This window comes from Pocillopora verrucosa, chromosome 11 (genome assembly GCF_036669915.1).
Source record: "Pocillopora verrucosa isolate sample1 chromosome 11, ASM3666991v2, whole genome shotgun sequence".
NCBI classification, from domain to species: Eukaryota; Metazoa; Cnidaria; class Anthozoa; order Scleractinia; family Pocilloporidae; genus Pocillopora; species Pocillopora verrucosa.
Genome location: NC_089322.1, coordinates 10,936,761 through 10,957,978, shown reverse-complemented (window position 1 = coordinate 10,957,978; position 21,218 = coordinate 10,936,761). Strand labels below are relative to the sequence as shown.

At 37.1% G+C, this 21,218-nt stretch overlaps 3 protein-coding genes across 3 annotated transcripts; 2 read left to right on the top strand and 1 right to left on the bottom strand.

Moving 5' to 3' along the window:
- The first annotated feature begins 3,502 nt into the window (after positions 1 to 3,502).
- Positions 3,503 to 8,072, top strand: LOC131768692 (lebercilin). The gene is made up of 5 exons (XM_059084418.2): positions 3,503 to 3,631; positions 5,865 to 6,204; positions 6,611 to 6,764; positions 7,126 to 7,263; positions 7,798 to 8,072. Exons 1-5 carry the CDS (start codon positions 3,529 to 3,531, stop codon positions 7,957 to 7,959), a joined length of 897 nt encoding a protein of 298 aa, XP_058940401.2. The 5' UTR covers positions 3,503 to 3,528; the 3' UTR covers positions 7,960 to 8,072.
- Positions 8,073 to 8,368: 296 nt separating this feature from the next.
- On the bottom strand, positions 8,369 to 15,267 carry LOC136284319 (heat shock 70 kDa protein 12A-like). The gene is made up of 5 exons (XM_066174485.1): positions 15,139 to 15,267; positions 12,949 to 13,268; positions 11,509 to 11,733; positions 11,195 to 11,360; positions 8,369 to 10,284 (listed from the first exon to the last, which is right to left on the bottom strand). The coding sequence occupies exons 1-5, from the start codon at positions 15,155 to 15,157 to the stop codon at positions 9,230 to 9,232; spliced, it is 1,785 nt and encodes a 594-aa protein (XP_066030582.1). The 5' UTR covers positions 15,158 to 15,267; the 3' UTR covers positions 8,369 to 9,229.
- Positions 15,268 to 15,605: 338 nt separating this feature from the next.
- Positions 15,606 to 21,040, top strand: LOC136284338 (SRRM2 protein homolog rsr-2-like). Its single transcript, XM_066174546.1, has 9 exons — positions 15,606 to 15,824; positions 16,244 to 16,339; positions 16,564 to 16,662; positions 16,918 to 17,019; positions 17,280 to 17,384; positions 18,604 to 18,835; positions 19,210 to 19,332; positions 19,787 to 19,909; positions 20,389 to 21,040. The coding sequence occupies exons 1-9, from the start codon at positions 15,628 to 15,630 to the stop codon at positions 20,740 to 20,742; spliced, it is 1,431 nt and encodes a 476-aa protein (XP_066030643.1). The 5' UTR covers positions 15,606 to 15,627; the 3' UTR covers positions 20,743 to 21,040.
- Positions 21,041 to 21,218: the final 178 nt, after the last annotated feature.

The following is a 21,218-nucleotide window of genomic DNA, read 5'->3' as shown; positions in this document are numbered from 1 at the left end:
GTTAATTTCTGACACCGCACCTGTTTTTGCAAAGTTGTACACAAATTTGTTAAACCAAAACTTTTTTGCATGAGTTATAATTTTTTAGACCAACCAAAAGTGAGTCTCTCTACTTTTCAAAGTTCTTCCCTTTTTGCATTAACTTCTTACTAACCGAGCGAGTACCACTTGAGCAAGCGAGGTTGGTAAGTAGTTTTTTATATGGCTCCCTCGCCAACCGGCTTTCGCGACCGAAAAATACTCGGCTTATGACCATTTTCACGGAAACAGTCCATATGTCAAAATACGGATCAAGTAAGAACCAATCAGAACGTTCGCATTTACCCCAGGCTACTTTGTCATATAATAATTTGTAATTTTGATTTCACGACTTGACTTGAGAAAGATGGAACTGAAACATTTTGCTAAATTGACGAACTTTGGTCTCCTTTGTAAAATTATCTGCCACGTTGTTCATCTACTTAAAGTAATTTTCCTCTGCACTAATTAGCAAACCGTTATAAGTTCGTTTTCCGGGATTCCTCAATTCATCAAAACGCGCTCAAATTTCCTCAGGTGGTCGCTTTCTGATCAAATCCGGAATAGAAATTCAAACAAAAGAATATGTGAGACTTTTAGTTGTTTCTCAAGATTATTAAGTAATTACCACCTTCCGCAATTAGCGATTAAATTGCAACAAACTAAAAATTCACCTGATAGATGATTATTCAAACCAAAATATTTTTTCACCTTCTTTGATCATTCAAAAGAACTCATACCTCAACTTGTGGTAAAAATATACCGAGAGATTTCGTAATGGAAATTGGTAAGTTATTCTAATAAGTTAAAATAAAATGAAGGGAAACATTTGTTCAGAAACGTTTTTTCTTTAAATTTTGATTTTAGATATGAGTTTCAAATATCGTGAAAAGTTTGATGCACAAAAGAATTTTCTTAGAAAGGAAAAAGAAACAAACGAAATTTGACAAAGAACGCGACCAGTGTTTGGATCTTCAGTTGCCAAAAATTGTAATCTTGTGGTACCGCTGAATGACGAAAATATGAAACATCGAAAGATGTTTTCAAAATTATCTAAAATTTGTGAAATATTTCCTAAGAAAGTAAAACAATACTCTCTTTGTGGCAAGAATAATAAGGTAAAAAGTGTAATTCGTTTGACAGCAAACTTTATGTTTCTAAACCTTAATTTTCACGGGAAAACGGGTAGCTCTTGAAAGAGTTGTATCTAAAACATTTCTAAAATACCGCCCACCGGCTTGCTGGAGATCCAAAGTATTAAAAAAACATCAAATTATAAAGTAGCGTCGACTAACAATTTCCTAATGGTTAGCAGCTTATAATCTCTTGAGGTTATTAGTGAGTGCGCTCTAATACTAAGTAGAAAATTAAATGATGTATATGTCCAAAAAAAAATACGATTATAAAAAAAGCCATTTCTACATATAAACATGCATTCAATGGTATATGATGTAAGTGAACTCCTGGCCGCACCAGATGTCTTATTATACCCCATTCACACCAAAGCATAGAATTATGTTTTTAAAGTTGTTTGTAAAACATGGGTTAAATTTGTTTTTTTACCAGAAGCTCCTTAAACCGATGTTTGAGCGCATTGAAAATACATGTGAGCGATTAATTGAATGCTATGGAAAACTCAGTTTTTCTGTTCTCTGCTTCTGATTTTCTATCAGTTGAACGGTGTAACTAAACATGTTTTGGTGGTGTGAATGGGCGGATTAGACTCGCGATGCTCCGAGGGAATTATGGGATTTTTGACAAATAATACTCTTCAAAACAAGGATTCTCTTTGAAGTCAAAGAAATTATCCATGATATATGGAAGTCTCCAATTATCAGGGATAATCTTTTGTTCAGGTTATCGGAGTTATAATGAAGGTCTTCAGAATAAACTAGGAAAAACAGTTCTACTACTGTATTCAGGTAGAGTAAGGAGAACGCTGAAATTAAAGCTCGGTCATTATCTTTCTGACATTTTTCCATACTGTGTAGTTTTGACATTGCTTATCCTAACAGTTCGCATGAAACATGTTACCAGTCAATCTAGGATAATGGTACAGCTTGCAAACAAACAAGTTCATAAATTATCCGCTAGCAGTAAAACTGTTCAATGAAACGGGATTAGTCAGACTATACCATGATGCCCATTACGTTTCAGAGAAGGAAACTCCTGAAAGTAATTTTCATAATGAAGGTGACTGCGAAATCGAAAGTGTTCGAGCATCAGCAGATATTAGTCCGGAGCCCTCTTTGGAGGAAGAAGAAGGTAAATACGTTAACTTGACCCTGCATTTGACTTCCCATTCGCTACCGCGTTTTGTTTTTCTTTCTCTTTCTTTTTTTTTTTCTTTATTTCTCGAGAATTGTTAAAGAGGTTCAATTATCAGAATAACTTGGTGGGCGTCTGATTGGACCATGGTCCATTGTTGTGGGGAACTGTCCGTGGAAAGGCTTTTTTTACGTCAGGAGAAGAAAACATCCTTGTTGCCTCTCCCGTGTGAAGGAGGCGTGGATGCTTGTCTTCTCACTTCTATAGGAAATCTTGGATTTCATCTCCATTCAGGATGCTACGTGAGCTGCGGTTTGCGTTTAAGACAGGGAATACGAAAAAGTCATGTTTTCGTCCTAAAGAGGCAGTAGGGTAGATCCTTTTCTGATATTTTTATTTTTCAGGCCAGTTTACAAAGTGTTCGAACACGTTGAATCAACTCTCTGACACAGAGGGCTCAGTTTATTATTGCCACCCAGGCAAAAGCAAAAGCCCAAACAGCGATGGAAAAAACAGCTGTGCAACCTCCTTGACTGAAAAAGTTAGCAGTAAAAGTTTTACGTTCACCTTAGTAGAGAAACAAAGTGGTGACTCACCAAACAAGAAACCAGGTTTGTTATTAGTATATCTATAGTTAAAAGTACTCTTTGGAATAAGATTGCTTTTATTATTTTTTGTTTTCATTTTGTTTTTGTTTTTTTTTATCTCCCTTTTTTTTCATAAAAGAATTCGAGGTAATTGTCTTCGTCACTTCTTCGCGTGAACGGTATTTTTTTTATTATTGTTGATCTTTGTTGCAAACACAATTTACGGGAAAAAGTGGAAATACCTCATGAAAAGAAAAAAGTCATCAGGACCGTCTATAATTTTAATTCTGCCCAAGAAGAAAGTAGAAAGTAACTTGAATCGGTGAAAACCCCAAATACAGTTATTAATTAGTGGATACTACGAACATATCTTTTAAGTATGAACTATTAAGTGTTTATTTTCACTCTAGGAGTAACAAAACAACTTTCTATACCAGCCAATCAAAGGAGCCCGGCTGCTTACCTATGGAATAACGATAACTCTAAACAACTCTCTCAAACAATGTAATATCTCGTTAGAGTAACCGCCACCGGCCTACCTCTGATAACGACGATATATGTACGTAAATGTAATGCAGTGCAGCGCTCTATTACATTGCGATCCGCCGACGTAACGATGCATGAACAGAGGTCTTTTGGGGCAGTTGTAGAAGAAATGTACTGTGATATTAGCTCGCGTAGCAGTTCTTCTGACGAGAGTGAAAAACACCAACGTGCAACCACGCTGGACACTTATGATTCTCGACCAACAACGAAGGGTAATTCATCTAGCATTTAAAACTTATCTGGAGGAACCCTCTTGGTGTTTCAAGTTGACTTTAATTATTTTCTTAACACCGTGCAGGCTTCTCTGCGTTAAAAGAAGAACTTTTCTGCTATCAAGTTTGCCTTACACGTAGCTCGAATTTCTAAAATTCCCGTGTGAGATTCGCTTAAAACACGCCAGGCCATGGCCAAATCGTTTCGTCGCTGAAATTCTATGAGGATTATTTAAACTACTTTTTTACTCTAGGATGATTTGGCACAGCAAATTAAAAGCCTTAATCTCAAACTGGATTTAAACTGGACTTAAATTATGCGGTTCAATGTTTTCCACTTTTCCCGGATATCGTATTAGGGCGTATCCAACGTGACTTATAAATGTATTATGATACAGAAATATTAAGTTTTCGCACGATATATTTAATTCAACTGCTAAATTATTGCAAGTATCCCAGCTTATACGGCCCGAGCTATAATGATTTTTTTCACAATGTATTTCGAATCACTCTTGATAACACGCTAGAAGGGTCTTTAAAATTATCCATTCAGTGAGGCAGCTGTTGATATGGAACTGAGTTGTTTATGTTTCGATTGCTGCATACAATATTAATTTTTGCTATTCTTGAAAGCGGTAGGATGTTTTCACGAAAACAAAAAGTTTGATAAAATCAGACTTAAAAATAAGGTATTTTTTTTTATCATAAAGTCATAATGCTCTCGATGAGAAAATCCTTTCCTAAAATTCAGATAGTTAAAATTTTTATAGAATTCGATAGAAAAAAGTCATCTTGGCTGAATGAATAAATGACATAGAGAAAGAAACTCCCGGCCATAAGTCAGTTTAACGTGCTTATTATTCTTATTGAGTTTTGTTTTCAATTATTTAAAATAAAACAGACAAAGATTATTTCAAACATTGAAAATTGCATTGTTTCAATGATTGTGTTTTTGCAATCTCTTCTTTAATATTTAACCAACCACAACCAAGTTTAATCAGAGCGCGGGTTCAATTATTCTAATTACGTTCCTAATATTCAGTAAAAGGGAGACATGTTTCTTCCAGTCAAAACGATGGTGGATTAAAAAAAATTGTCTTCCTATGAGAGAAATAACAGTCATCCATTAAGGCAGATCGCGTAAGGTAAGATAATTTTGTGAGCCATGATTCGACTTAAGTTGAGGTGAAATTGATTTCGGTTTGAATGAAGACATCACTTAGGGTTTGTCTGTCGATTTTAACACAATTTCAAGGAAGATATTTTCAATTAGAATCGAATTTTCCGAGGAAGAAATCGAGCAAATTTTAATTCCATGAGAAAAGTGCGAAAGACATATCTTTTTTGTGGTTTACTGCCGATGTTTTGATTCCATGGTAACTGATATGTTAGGGTTTAGATATGGACAGGTAAATCGCTGCAAGTTTTGATGTGATTTTCAGTCTTATTTGCAATAACAGCTGGAAATCGAAGAAAACGCCGAGCGAGATAACTGATACAGAAAATACAAAATTAAACAAGATCTGTTTTCCTTTCCTCTTAGTTCACATAGTAAACTCTCTTGTTTTAGTTTTGTTTCCATTTCTTACTTCATTAATATTTTACTACTGTGGTAATCTGCGCGCTCGCTAAATATATCACACTTTATTGTAATGCAAGGTAGTCTCGAGGTAAATCCGAGCGTCCTGATTGGTGCTGAGCTGTGCACGTTTGGTTACAGAAGCCGGCGAAGTGAAAATAAACAAGTTTGGCCCGAGTGCCATATAATAAACTACCTATTAACCTCGCTTGCTCGAGCCATACTAAGGAAAAACTATCTGGTGGTAGCAAAAGAGTTGATTGTATAATTGAATTATGTTCAAAACTAAAAAATTTCCAGTTACCCATTTGATAGATACTGAAACTATAAACACCTCGTCCCTATAAATACAAGAATAAAATATTTGATTTATTTCCAACTTTAGTTACCGCAAAAAAACTTGGTAAAAATCCTTATTCGCCTCGGGTCTACGATATTTTTCGACAAATTCAGTGCTCAGGCCGCAGGGTTCGAGAAGATCATTATGGAAGATTTTTTGATTTGACTCATTCAACCTTGGTCGAAGCAGAAATGTTTTTGGTTCTAGATACTAAATCTAATGACTGTATGCACCCACAGAGGTAAGGACTAATATTCCTACAGGAAGGGAAATATGTATGGTTTGTTGATTTGGTTTATTAAACTTATTTTGAGGTGGAAGAGCAAAGTCAAATCAAAAAGGCATCTCTAAATTATCAACACAAAGGAAAAAGAAGACCGTGCACCAAACGGCAATGGATCGATTGCTGTACGAGATTGCTGTGAGAACACAGCACAAAGCAAAAAGCCTGGAGTTTGAAGCCAAAAACCTGAGTGATACAGTGGACAACTTGCGTCACGAAAACAGAGCACTGAAACGACTTCAACGATCTCAAACAAGGGAAATTCACGATAGACATGACTTTGTAGATATGGCAAATCTGTCCCTGAAGGGATTTCGTAAAGATGTGAGATTCAGTGAGGAGAATCGAGTTGATGCTGATGCTACTGTTAGGTGAGTAGGTTGGCCTCAATGACATGTCGAGGTCCGGCATAAAACATAAAGGGTGTAAGTTTCTAAATAAACTGCGGTGCCGCGTCGGTGGCGGTGTTTTATTATTTAATTATTAAGTGTAAAACATTTCAGGCGAAAACTAAGTTCAGAAATTTCATCCCACTGGCGGTAGGCGGGATTTTAGTGAAGATATATCTAATGATATGAATTTTGAAATGCTGATTGCAAATCGATGATATCACTTGAGTGAAAATCACAGAAAACCTAACGATCACATCTTTTTTAAAAAACAGAAACAATGCCATTTTCAGAGTGAAAAAGGAAATTTGTTGTAGTATTCATTTATCAGGGAATAAGGAATTTTGAATAAGGATACCACCACCTAAATGTTATATTTTAACGATAGGAAGAAAACAAAAAAAGTCATACGGCTTGAGAACGAAAGTAAGAGATATGAAAATCTCCTGCAACTCGACTCAAAATTACCAAGCATAGAAGAATTGGAGCAGAAGATAGAAAAAGCCGATAGGGATCTGGAACTGAAGGACGAAAGGCTGAAGGTGAGAAGATGAATACTGAATATATAGAAATTATCATCGATAATTGTCAAGGGATGTAATTGCATTTCTGCATGAGCCATTTTCTCTGAAAAATTCAGGGCCTCGCTACTGAGCAGGAGTATAAATGAGAAGCTGTAAACTCTTATGGAAAGTTGACGGAATACCTTTTATGGACGCCATCCTATCCGTGGGAGGTAGCAATCCTTTTAGACGCTGAATGTTCCGGAATACAGGGAAGCAGATCATTATGCATGTGTGCAATGGTCATAATATCAATTTTACATCTTACGCTATAATCTTAAAATTCTTCATTGATACGCTTGAAAAATTCTTGTTATTAAGTAATTCGTTTTTTACTCAGGAATTACAAACGAAACTCGAACTGGATGACCAAAGAATCACCCAAGAACAAAAGAAGGAAAAGAAACGTTTCGTGAAACTGCAACATGAGATAGATGAAACTGTCAGAGAGTGCCACGATCTAACTTCTCGAATCAAAGTATGTACAATGAACTTGATCAACGTTAAATGCATAGAAATTAAAGTGTTCAGTTTTTACGGAGAGAAACTCGGTTTCTCAGAATTACTGGCCTTCATCCCGTTCACAAGTGATGTTGTTTCATTATCATTTGTTGTATCCCCGCGCTCTCTTTCTTTATCCTCCTTTCTTGTATCTTTTCGACTCTCAGAATTCGCGAATGGAGGGAATTTAAGCCGCAGATCGCACCATAAACCCCTCCCAGACATTGTTTTCTGCGCGAAGAGAGCTCTGCATGAAAACTTAGAATCCTTGGTTTATTTTCTTTCTTCCACGAGGGGCAGAAATGAATATATTAATTGCAGTTGTCAGGTTAAGATGGCACAAACTCTCACAGGTTTTATTCTCTTATCGAGCATTCCATGACCCTTTGGCATTCTCCCGAAAGTTGCCTCACAGTTATGAATTGTAAAACATAGATTATTTTCCGTGTAATACCACCACAGAAAACAAAATGCATAAGGACCCATGCCAAATGATTCGTTTCCTTCGCAGACGGCAGAGAGGAAAATCCACAAGACAAATATTTACTGCCGTAAGCGAGGACCCTCAACCCAAGCCCTCCCGGCCATCACTTGGTATCCTCCTGCGATTGAACAGTCTCCAACAAATAAAGTTCAAACCTGGCTGAATAAAAATTCTGACAGTTCCACATGAAACAGATTTGCCTTTCGGAATACCTCCCTCATTGTGCAAGCTATAACTGTTCATTAAGGCGTCGAGTGTTTTGTCCAGAAGAATTGATGAGTTTTTGTGTCAAGATTTGTATAAAAAAAGACTTACCATAATTTTAATCTTGTTGTCACAATTCTCTTTTACGAAGGCGCTAAACGAGGATATCTTTGTAGACGTAGATACAAGTATTCTCCGCTAAATCACACAAAATGCCTAATGCGATTGACAATTTTTTCTTTTGCGACCGGGGTTATTTTAATCACGAGAGGCAATGCAAGTTCATTCCTGTATGCTGGCAGTTTTCATTGGTCACTCACCGAGAAGTGGAAGACTTGACAACTGGGAAAGGAAACTGCATTGCGCTTAAAAAAGCTTACCAATTTAAGATCACTGAAGATAATCAGCGAAGAAACTTCCGTCAGATTTTCCCCTACTTCAAGCTAAGGTTGAACCAGCAGTCTTTTGACGGAACCCATAAGTTGTTTCAGTATTTTAAGACAAAATTCGGTTCAAAATAATTATTTCTTTGTGTACATCTACATATAACTTTATTTCCCTCCGTTTTACGCTGTTTGCCTAACAAGAGTCTAATGTTTTCAGCTCCAAGGCTGCACTAAGGTCTATGATGCTATCTTACATCCAAGGGAATAATGTGAAAATCACTTATTTGACCAACAGAAAAAAATATTCTCATTTGTAAACACAGCTCAAGGAGTTGCCATTACTTAAATTCCGTACATCACTGCGATACACTCTTCTGTAATAAAAAAAAAGTATGCTAGAGAAATCATATCATTCTTCTCACTGAAAAAAAATGATTTCGGAATCATTACATAAGACAGGCCAACGCATGAAAAATTGCTAGTCTAAGTCCTGTAATAGTGTTTCACCTCTTGGCAGTTTGTTGGAACAATTAGGAGACACACCAAAACACATTTTCGAATCAAATAGAGAAGCAGCTGTTTGTAAACTTCGTGTTGTAGTTTCGCGTGTACGTATATGTTACTGAGTTGTTTTTCAAAATGGCAGCATTCGTGGTCGAATTTTTGGCACATTTCAAGACATCTTTCGAACGGTAAGGTGACTCTCTGTAATCTTGAGACGCAGTATGTTGCAAATTTGAAAACTTATTTCATAGTGGCGATGATAAAGATTTTATGGTTTCTAGATCATATTTTCCCCTTAAATTTCACGGTTATATAATGCAAGAAATGTAACGTAAGAATATCGTTCCAAACGCTGAGACTGATCATTACTTGACGTGGAAAAAGTCCAGTGTAGTTTGCGCTGTATTGCCACTCGAAATGTCTCGAGCTGTTGCGGTTATTTCTGTTCCTCCAAAATACAGACTGACCTCCAGTTCCCTATCCAAACCTCTCCACGTTTCAGGAGACTCAACCACAACGCTTCCAATCCTTTTTACTCCGGCGTCAGTGATAAGAAGGGCATTGGGGTTGTCTGCCGCGTAGAAAGAGTACTTGATCTTCTTATCGTTTGGATACAATGGTCGATAGATACTTTTTATTCGCTGCCCGAGTTTAACGACTTCATTTTCCTTCACAAAGTGGTTTAGCAAATCATTACACATCTCCACGCCATTCGCGACAAACTTCTTTTCTTCTGGGTGAACTCCGCGGACAAACTCTCGGCAGCAGTCGGCTCCATACGTCTTGCTGACAACTCTTTGCACTATTCTACCCGGACTCTTGCCAAACAAGACAGCCCCTTGGACAACAGCAGTACTGGTATCATTAGGAATGATTATATAACACCTGCTGGAAAACCTTCTTTTGATTTCTTCCTGAAGAATCAAAGAATTCGCGAATCCTCCAACTAATAGCATCACAGTGACTTTCGAAAGCCGTGGCTCGCTAAGGAGCACTCTTAAGTGATCCTTCATGGCTTCCAATACCAGCCGAAACTGCTCCACCATAACTCTCGAACTTAAGCACAGGTACTCATCGTTGAGGATTCTGATTTCTCCATTTGAATAGCGTTTCAAAGCCGCTGTAACGGCATCGTTGATCCACGAGACGAAACTGCGTGGCAGGCGAATTCTTGTCTCTTTTTGCTGCACGACCCGAACCCCGCGCTTCTTAATTTCAAAATCGTTCATGAGTTTTAGCCAATCAGAAGGAAATTGTTGGCGATAATCATACATCTTCTGCTGGCCAAATATTTGGTCCAAAAGGCTCTTAAACTGTTCATTCACTTTCTTGCCTCCATACGGTCCACCTGTTACTTTGTAGATTTCCTTAATGTTACCGTCATCCTGTTTTTCATGCACTGTCACATCAAAGGTACCGCCTATAAAAAGTTGAAAGATTTATGGATTACACCTAAATATTTATTGAATGGGACTTATTTACTTAATCGTGATGCCGTAAAATTTGATACCACAGCTATGACCAGATTGTTTTAATCATGATCTCGTCGAGTTTAGAGAGCAAACTCCCGTGTCCCTGCAGTTCAGATTCTTTCAAGGTGAAACAGATAGCTGGTTTGTGAAAGGTAAAATCCACAAAAAGAGAGACTTTTTCATAATGAAACTGTCATGCTGGGTTAGGAAATTAAAAAAGCTACAATGCGTTCTATACAGGGATTTTTGACTGTCTAATTCCACGTATTGACCTAACTGAATTGGCTTTGAACTCTATACCACATCTTTCATTAAAAAATAGGTGTTTAATTTTTTTGAATGTTAGCAAAGTGCGTTTCGTCATCTTTGATATCATTACAAGGTTGTATCGCGTCTGTTTCGGATTTTACTGTAGAAATAGCGCATTAGGAGGAATATTTTTAACCCCTTCACGGTGGTTTGTCACAGAGGTTTACTTACGTTCCCCTATTTAGAAGGTAAATGTTATAGTTAACCAGACCATCGACATTGTCAAGGTTTTGAATGGTTTCATTCTAGTTCTTGTCTGAACAAGTTCTCAGTTATAGAGCACTCCACATTTTGTACAGATAGCCATCGGAACTATTCCTTGCTTATTGAAAAAGTATTTCTTTTTGAATAAGTAAAGTAGCCGGCAGTATTTCTCTAGACAAGAGGCTACTTCTTGTAAGTTACTCCACCCATTGATGTTCTTCGCTCCTTTCACGTTCAAAAAGAAGCACTATCGTTGCACGTTTCATCAACTCTACAAACCATTCAATTTGAAAAGGTTCTTCAGAAACGTAGACTACGAAAATCTTTGCTCAGAGGAAGCCTCACCTCCGATGTCGACAACCATATAGTGTATATTGGGTTGAGAGAGTTGTCCTTCAAGCGACACAGCACCCATTCTCTCCAGGGGTCTTTCTGTGCAAAACAGTGCCGCAGCTTCAGGTTCTAAAGCAATTATCAACTGCTCTGGATTCTCAGATGACCCAAGGCCTGCCTATGAAAAAAATAAGTGACACAACTACTCATTTTTCCTTGAAATGGTGACAGACTAATATGCCGGCAAATGCAACACAATCGAACAATCGTGCTAAATGCCTCACTCGCTGATAGCATGGATGATTTAAGCCCATCTCATTGCATACCTCATAGGCTGCTTCACGCATAAACTGCTTCGCTCGTGGAGTCCATATGGCTGGTACAGTCAGAACCCACTGGATATCCTCCATTTTATATCCGTCATCTCTCGTCTCTTGTCGAATGATATTGAGCGCTTGTTCTTTCAGAAACCGGATGGAATGTGCAAACACTTGTTTTGCATGCAAGAGTTTTCCATTTGCTGCGGGTATCTTGGTGTTAAGATTCAGGCTCTAATTTGATAAAGGTAGAAAATATAAGATAAGTAACTAAATTATGCGAGTGTGTTTAGTCACATGGATGCACAAATAAATCGCTTTGCAGTGTCTTAACTTTTTGAACTAATACTTCGTCTAAACGCGTTATGAGTACTTGCCATACGCTAGATATAGCTGAACTTCATCATTCGAATATTAACGCAGAACTCCGTCAGAATTTTTCGGTCAAACAAGCTAACTATCTTGAAAATTCAATCTATAATTGGTTTTTGACGATAAAAATTAACGATAAAATACGACGTTTTGACCAAACTTCGGTCATTTTCAAGTGAGTGGAAATAATGTAACGATGAATACATATAGGCGTGTAAGAAGTGTAAAAAATTTTTGAAAGTGTAAACGGACAATAAGAACAAACAATGAGAAGAAATAATTAGAAGCTAATAAAAAACATATAAAAATGAAAAACAATTAAAAACCTCTTTAATTAGCTTATTATTTCTTCTCCTTGTATGTTCTTATTGTTTGTTTACACTTCAAAAATTGTTTGCATTTCTTACACGCCTATATATATTCCTCGTTACATTCTTACCACTCACTTGAAAATGACCGAAGTTTGGTCGAAACGTCGTATTTTACCATTAATTTTTACCGTCAAAAGTTTTACCAAATCACTACTGATAATAATTGGTTTTGCCAAATTATTACTATGGTTTTGTTCTTTTCAAATTACACACCTTAAAACTCTCAAAGCGGCGCCAATGTTTAAACAAAATAGTGATATTGATAATGATGGAGGTGAAAAACTTGATAATGATGATGATGATGATCCTTATCTCTTCAGGTCAACCTAATATGTATCTGGGCTGTAGTTAAAACCACAATAGGATTTAAAAACTGATTAAACCACCTACGGATGTGTTCTACAATTTAAACTGAACTACGTCCGTTTGTCGGCAGTGACGAGAATCAATTTGTTGTCTCGGATACAACGTGCAAGGCCCAGACCACAGAATGTGACCTGATCAGCTACTTGAATTTTCTCTATAATAATGATAACAATTATGCTAATACTAATGATGATCATGATGATAGCGACGATGATGACAGTAATAACAATGGTATTAATGGTACCAAATAGTAAAAAAGGAGAGGAGAACATTTAAAAGATAGTAGATGAAATAAAATGGTTAAACATACTAGAGTCCGATAATCTAACGCACTTCATACCTCATCATTGTGTAGCAGCATTTTAAAATGCCGAAAAAACATGTATTCCTTTTCCTCGGCGAGGCTATTCAGATTTGCGTACTTTTCCTCTGCTTGGTAACCAAACGAGTCAAATGACAAATCTGGTTTAAGAAGCAGACATGTTGGTGTCTTGCTAGTTCGATGACCCTGTTCATTTTCCCATTCTCTGTTCATAAAAATCGCATCTTCACCTTCATCTTTATTGAATGAGAAAGCAAACCCACTGTAGGTTGTGCCGAAGTCTATTGCTACTGTAGCAAGGAAGGACTTTTCAAGATGTAAAAGCGATTTGCCAATGTCTGTGTGAAAAAAATTGACATTAAAAAAATGGCATGACTAAAATAAATTCTCAGAGCCTTATTAACTGGGATCGAATCCCTCATTGATATAGATTTTAGTCAAACTGAGAGGTTACTGCCTTCCTCACGGTTTGGTTGAGGAGAAGGCTGGCACAGTTAGACTAAGCTAAGCAACCACTGTCATCACTTTGTAAATTATAATTCAACGCCAAGCTCTACGCGTGATACGCCATCATTGGTCGACATTGTGTTTATAGGGGAGTCTAATAACACGGTATTCTTCTCGGGTTTGCATAACTTTCTCGAATTCTTTTAACCCGTTTTGTGTTTAGATGGAGCTGCTTAAACACAGAAAAATATCCTTTTAGCTAAACATAGTATGCTGCATGATGAACTGCGGGGTCTCCGTTTTTGTCCAAATAGATTTTTTATTTATAGATGCTTTTCTTGATATTTCTTTCAAATTATTGATAAATGGTAGGAAAATGCTGCCAAAACTCTGAGATCATAGGTAAGATGCTTCAAACTCACAAATTTCTGGAAATGTTTCCATCGAGTTCAGTATTAACCTCATCTACATTTTATTAACTCTGCATTAGCATTTCGCAATGAGTAAAGACTTGAGTAGAGAGATTTTAGTACTTTTAAATCTATGTTTTAGACTTGTCTTTAAAGTTTGCCTTTGATAAGAATTTTATATTACGTAATACTCATATACATATATATATATATATATATATATATATATATATATTTAATTGTGGGAAATTGTAGCAAATGCTGTTGGAAGGCGCTCAATCTGTCTGACGAGTGCGTAAGCGCGAAACTCAGGGTTACAGGAAATCATGCGTGTTTTATTTTAGTCATTTTGATCTACATATATATATTTATAATATATATATATTTTTCCATTTGTTTTTAACATTTTAGATATTTGAGTTTTCTACACACTTTTTATAGTTTTTGATAGATTGAACTGTTTTAGTATTTTATGTAATGCACATTTGATCATAATCACATGTTAAAATTGCGCACCGTCAGTATTGAACTATTATTATTGTTATTTAAGACTGCCTTACCCAGTATATGACTTAAATGTAAATTCTTAAAACTAGACTTATGCCATTTTTTTCCGTCGGCTACTGAATTCGAAATCAAGCAGATGAAAGCATAACACAATGCAGCTTAAGAGCAGATAACATGCAAAATTATCAAGGCGATGAAACCTGCTACATAGCAGCTTGAGCTGAGATCAAAGGACAGTAAGAAATTATCCAATATCAAATACTACGGACAACTGCAGATTAAAAGTTTGCATGGTATTTTTCGGGTTAGCGGCGTGTTGGTCATGTGTATATTCAGAAAGGATTGTAGCTATGATGACAACACAGCCGCAAACTTGCAAAACGAAAAGTTAGATATGACTGATTTAATCTGGCTTTTTTTAAAATTTTTTTAATCAAAGTTAGGATATTGTCTGCTACGTAATACATAGCGCCACAATTAATTTTTGGAAACCTGTGTAAGAGGCTGTTGTCTTCCACAGCTGTACCTTTAACAAAGCGAAAGTAGTTGTCTTCTATGATTGTTGACGCCGAGCTTGTAAAATTTCAAGGCGACAGTAAGTTCGCCGAAGTATAACGATGCATAACAGAGTTACAATCGATCAATAGTTTCGTCGATCACTGTTCATAATTACAATGAGATCTGTGGCTTTATCATCAATGGTCTTAAGAACTGTATTTTGTACATTCTGAACCATCGCGATTGAACAACAGTCGTTACATTAAATTAAGTATAAGCACGGTGAGTTATGTCTTGTTGCTACGTCGTCCAACAAAAAATAAGTGAATACTGAAAATTACGTTACCTGTTAGAGATAAGGCCATAGCGTTTCGATATCTTCCCAGATGAAAGACTTTAATTTGAAAAAAGGGAGCAGATCAGCGGCGATTGCACAAATTAAATGTTAGCTCGTCAAAATCGAGGGGAAATTTCCCGGAAATCAAACCAACCAATAGAGGGTCAAGAGATGAATCGCGTCTTCCGAAACAATAAGGGGTTACCAAATTTAGATGTTCGCGAACGTAGTTTGATTGTTTACATTTGCCATTTTTTGTCTCTCTCTCGATAATTTTTATTTACAAAGTTAATTTTCATACTCACTGAACCAGACTTTTCAACAAAGCAAACTTGAATGATAACTCAGAGATTGTGTCATCTTACGATTGTGAGAATAAAGTGCGACCAAATTTACAAGCGTGACAACTTCCGGTTTTCCGCGAAAGAGAGAGAGAAAGAGCGGAAGCGATTTTTTTCTAGGAATATCTCGTTAAGTTTGTACTTTTGGAGTGAAAATATGGCGGGACTAAGCAGAGGGCCGACAAAAGCATGGTGTAGAACTCGGAGAGAATCTCTGGAGTGCACTAATGAAATGGAATCACTCGCCACCAACGAAGAGTTCATTCAGAAATTGATAAAGCTTCCTGAGGAGCTCATTCGACTCAAAAACGAGAATGAAAGACTAAAGAAGGAATCCAAAGCGTCACGTTCAAGGTAAACAGTTGAATAAACACCCTCTGTATATCGACTCAATGCTCGGTTCCCCTTTAGCCGATGCAGTGTCTGATTTGGAAGTAATTTTTTATTTATAAGGTGTTAAAACCGTGATACAGCGTGCATTTTTGGTTGAACAACTTTGATTTTGCCAGAAGTAACTGCCATAAGCAAATAAACGGAATTCCACGATCTCTTCTCATTTGCTGGGATTTAAGTGTGTGGATTTGCCCCTCTGAAGTGTATAAGAGGGATAACAGCACAGTGCTTGTGGGGAAATTACTCGAGGGTTTGAAATCAGGTTACTCGAGGCTGTGACTAGAATATCCGCGTAACATGCTAGGGTAGGGAGGGTGGAGAGGGTGCAGATAGTAATTTTAGATGTATGTCACGGGAAAATTCCTACTTTTATTCCTCAGGGTAGAGTCATCTAGCCAGGAAACCATTAGTGAGAAGTGGTGGAGAGACCAACTGGAAGCCAAAGAAAAACAGCTCAGAACAAAATACAAAGAAAGGTATTAAGCTTTATATATACACTGATGAATTTAAATCACACACTATCCAGAAGAGTATTTCAATTATCAACGCCACTGCGAGCTAAATTTAATTTCCTACCTAAGGTTCTTTTTAAATCATAAGTTTACAAACCCGTTCAACCAATGGCCCTGTATGTAACAACCGCAATTAGTTACTTCTAGTACAATGTAGTTAACCAAGCTGTTTACCAATAATGTAATAGGTTCTCAGAGGCACAGAAGAAATTTGAGCAGCAACTTCAGGCAAACACGGAAACGCTGCAGAAAAACAACGATGAGTTGAATAAGAATCTCAGTCAGAGGTAATACATTTTAAGAATACGGTCGTATGAAACAAGAATACTCTCAAACTAAGTTATGCTTTAGACTGTTACATGAACACATGCGGAATTAATGGCGGAGCTTTAAAACTACCTTTCCTAAATTACTCACGCCATTTTTTCCTTTTAGGATTGCTTATGACGGAAAACTTAACGGAAATTAGATCTTTTTTCAGATAAGTCACTTTAATATAACTTTGTTAGCCTAATGCATCCTTTACGATCCCTTTTCCGTAGCTCACAGGAGAACCAGGATTTGAGGAAAAAGTTAAAGGAATATGAGCGCCTTCTTCAGAAGGGAACCAGACACAGTCACATATATTCTGGAGACTCTCAAAAGTGAGTGTTAACCTCGAATTTTGACGTTGTGGGTATCAGCCTTATTGGATCAAAATGAATGGAAGAGCTAAGGGAGATTACTGACCGTTGTGGTCAAGGCTACAAGCTTGACCTGTTGGATTCCTAGTTTGCTTGCGAGGCTTGCGTTCTGCAATATTTCATTACCGGCCGTTAGTTGTCTTTTTACAACTCAGTTTTGCAAAAACTGAGTACATCTATATATATATATATTTATTTATTTTTAATTATGTTTTACTCAGCTCCATGGTTAGTCCTTATCAAAGGGTTAATTATGAACAACAAATTATGAAAGCGAGACAAGTCTCCGAAGGATATCGCCGAGAGCTTGACAAATTTAAAGAAAGGTATTTCTTATAGCTGTTTATCATATAAACTGCGGTGTTATACAAGGATTTCCACCCCCGATAAAACTGGAACAACACACGTGCAAAAAATACGATATTTTTTCACGTGTGTTTGATACAGCCAATCAAATGCTGACACGTCATTGGCATTTAGCGCCACTTGGTCACGTTGATGAGTGAACAGCAAAGCCTTCGCCATTTTCAATCCAAAGTCTTTTGTCGAAATTTTCTAGGATTATGGCTGCTAAAACACTCAAAAATCCGTATCGCTTACAGACAGTGACGTTCAAACTTTCCTTGAAGGGGAAGAAAACCAATTTACGAAAAGAAAAACCGAAAGTTAGCTATTTTGTGGCCTTGGCGGTGGCATTTATCGCGGCCGAGAACGAAAATCGACAAATAGAAGATTTGCTACAGGCCGATTTTGGCCGTTCACCAGAAAGATTTTTTTCTATCGGTAAGGACAAAGTCAAATTCTGTAAATTGAAAATTACGCCCATTGTTGTTTTTGTAATTATGATTCAACGCATTTTTTCATCTTTAGCCTTAGCGCTAACGCACTGTCCGATTTTTATTTGAGGATTGTTGATCCTTTTATTGTCATTCATTAAAAAGGTCGACTCTTCTTGCCAGTAAAGGGCTACAGTTTTAATGAGATAAACAAAATAATACATGGTTGCTTGTAGATATAGAATTTCTCTTCGAGTGTTCAACTCGATAACTCACGAGTTAGATGTCGAGTTGAACGCTCGAAGAGAAATTCCATATCTACGCGCGCCCATGTATTATTTTCTATTTGTTTTATCTGAAATGTTATTGCCTATGCATCAAGCAACAAAGACTGCGGACTTTCCATTCAATCGCTTAGATCAGATCACTTAGTCTCCCTGTAAACATAGTCACGGTAGTAAGGAAGACATCGTGGTTGTTTCCGCCGGCCATATGCCAATGTTTTCAAGAAGTCGCGCTACTTCTAACCAAACTATGTAACGAGGTCCACCAGTAAATGGTAGAAAATATCATTTCGTTTATTAGAAAAGTAACCAAAGCATTATAAAAGGTCAGTTAAAATTAGATTCAATTTTATGAACGTACGCAAACGGAGCTCAAAGAAATGCATTAAGGTGACTTGGTCGTCATTTGTTTGGTTTTTTGATTGATTGGTGTTGAAGTCGGCGCAATTTATTTAGCAATTGAAAATGGTTTTCATTTTTGATAGGTGTGCAGCCATCTCGGAAAGAAGATTTAGGTCTGATCAGAGGAGAACTGAGAACACACTGAGTACCAACAGACAGTCTCAGCTAGAGAGCGATTACATCATTGAATTTAAAGACGGCACACGAGTTGATGCGATAGACGTCATGACAAGTAAATCTGGACGTCGAAGGGCAAGTAGCAGCACTTCAGTGGAGTATCTAAAGTGTTGTAGATTCGCCTGCTTCATATTTGAGGTACTGGCCTTCACCTGTGTCCTATTGAGTCAGTCTATTTCAAAGAAAGAAAATTTAAGCCTATAGAGAAAGGGATCAAAGCGACTGACGTCGAAATGATTCGTTTTGACGAAGTGCTAACACTCAAACATCAGCTTTAGGAACTCATTACGGTGGCTAATTTACATCATCGACTCAGCTGATAAAACCAAGTTGTCTTGTTATACTCCTCCACCCCCCACCGAAGTAGCACCACAGTTTCTTAAGAAATTTACCCCGCCCTTTATTTATTTGACTTTAGAATAGCCCATTAACTTAGTAACACATAAAATGAACAAGAAGCCTTTATTTTAAGTCCTAAACAAAAGAACTGAACATTACCTCTCCGGATCTAGGTAGCCTATGAAGTTGTTCTAAAGGTAAAAGAGTCATTCGTTAAATTCACATCCTGCGTTATGGAAACCTTGGCCGCTGAGGCTCCTGCGTTAGGGTCAGATTCCACATCGTTTCAAAACAAAGTAAGTTTTGTTGGAGTTATTAATTGCCGTGGTGGGGTGAAAAAACTAAGGTAAATACCACATCGTACGTAAACGAAGTTTTAGTGGATCAATTTAGTGGATCTTGAGGCTTAGATACACATTTGTAACAACTTGGGGTAAAAGTTGGAGGAGGGCCATTGTGGTCTGTTTTTGGCCCCTTTCTGCGATGCGTTTTTCATGTATGTCATTAACAAGATATAACATGATTTCTCCTACAATTTGGTGTAAAGAAGCACTTGTAAATTTTTCAAAGAGAATAAGATGACACTTTCCCTTCGGGCTCGTGCAATTTTGTTGTCTTTGAAAAATTTACTCGTGCTTATTAACACCAAATTTGCACTCGAAATCATGTTGTTACCTATACTAACATAGAAACCAGAATGGTATTACTTCAGTATGAAAATGATTTTTGCTTGACATTTTCATTGGATAGCTTTGGAAGTGGCAGTATAATAACCCAAAAAGCGATGTGCATGCAACCCAGGATGTGGTCAGCGAGTTGATGATTCTCGTCAAAGAAAAAGCGAAGACACACGATTTGAATTCACTCGTTCAGGTAGATTCACTCCATATGTTCTTAAATAGGTATTAAGGCGAGGTTGAAGCAAAATTTGATCTGCTCCTTTTCTTTACCTTTTTCCATTTATAAGCCAAAAATGATCAAAAGTTTCTTTCAGCACGTACTTGGATATCAAAAAATTATAATCTCCTCACCTATCTTTTAATTCGCCTAAACCAAATGAATTCACGGCACATTCATCAAAACAAGTCGAGAACAGACTAGTGACTGTTTAATATCTTATTTAAAACCGTGGAAAGTGGAAAATGAAAATTGGAAACCCTTGGTGATCTGGTTTAAGTACAATCTTGCTTTTTCATCCATAAACATTCGAGTTGAATTTTAGGTTTTTATTCTTTTTCTCGTGGTAAAATACAGTTTGTCTTGTTATCAGCTTGCTGCAGAGTGGTAAGCCAGTAAACCCCTTCTTAACTGTCTTAGAAAAATTCACGTTTGTTCGTTTTGTCCATTTTCAGGATGTGAAAAGATCTATTTCTGAAAAATGGTCTCGTCAACAGTTGCAGAGAGGATCCTTTCTTCTTGAATACGACTCGGACCTCTTGTATAGACTGAATAGCTATATTAAATATTGCACGCAGTTTGCATGGTGTGCTGTAACACAGGTTCCTCCCCTGAAGATTGACTACAAGACCACTGATTATGACTCAAAGGTTCATGAAGTGAGTCAAGCGTTTAGTCCCTCCGAAAAAAGGAGCTCGTCTCGTCGAGCAATGTACTCTGAGACACGCAATATCATGTGCTATCTGTGGCCTACTTTGTTAGACTATGATGGAAAAGTTATCAGGAAAGGGGAAGTAATGTTGTCATAAAGCAGTAACGAGCGTCTGCTATTTGAAAGAGAAAAACAAATTACCGGAAGACGAGTGTTTATAAATTGTTCCATACATACTAGAAAAGCGATAGCACCCTTTATGAGTTACACAGTTTTTAGTAAGAATAAGTGGCCTGTTTGTGAGGAAAGGAAGCTGTGAGAAATTAGATCCTTCTTTAAATGCACTTTTCATAGTTGCTTATCAGTGTTATTAAGTGGAAATTACCATAGGGGTCCGAAGGAAATAAAATACACTGATACTTTAAGCTGTTTCATGAGAGAATACCTTAGGTAACTTTCGGGAATTTTAGATGTAACCCCTGTAGAAGACCAAGCAGGCGTGTCTCTGAAACCATGTCAAAACAAGGGACAAAAAAGAACTACCTTTATTTTTGGTCATATAATGTCTTGATTGATTGTCCGGGTAAATAGTAGTACTGGAAAGGAATTTTGTCGGTGTCAATAAAAACAACA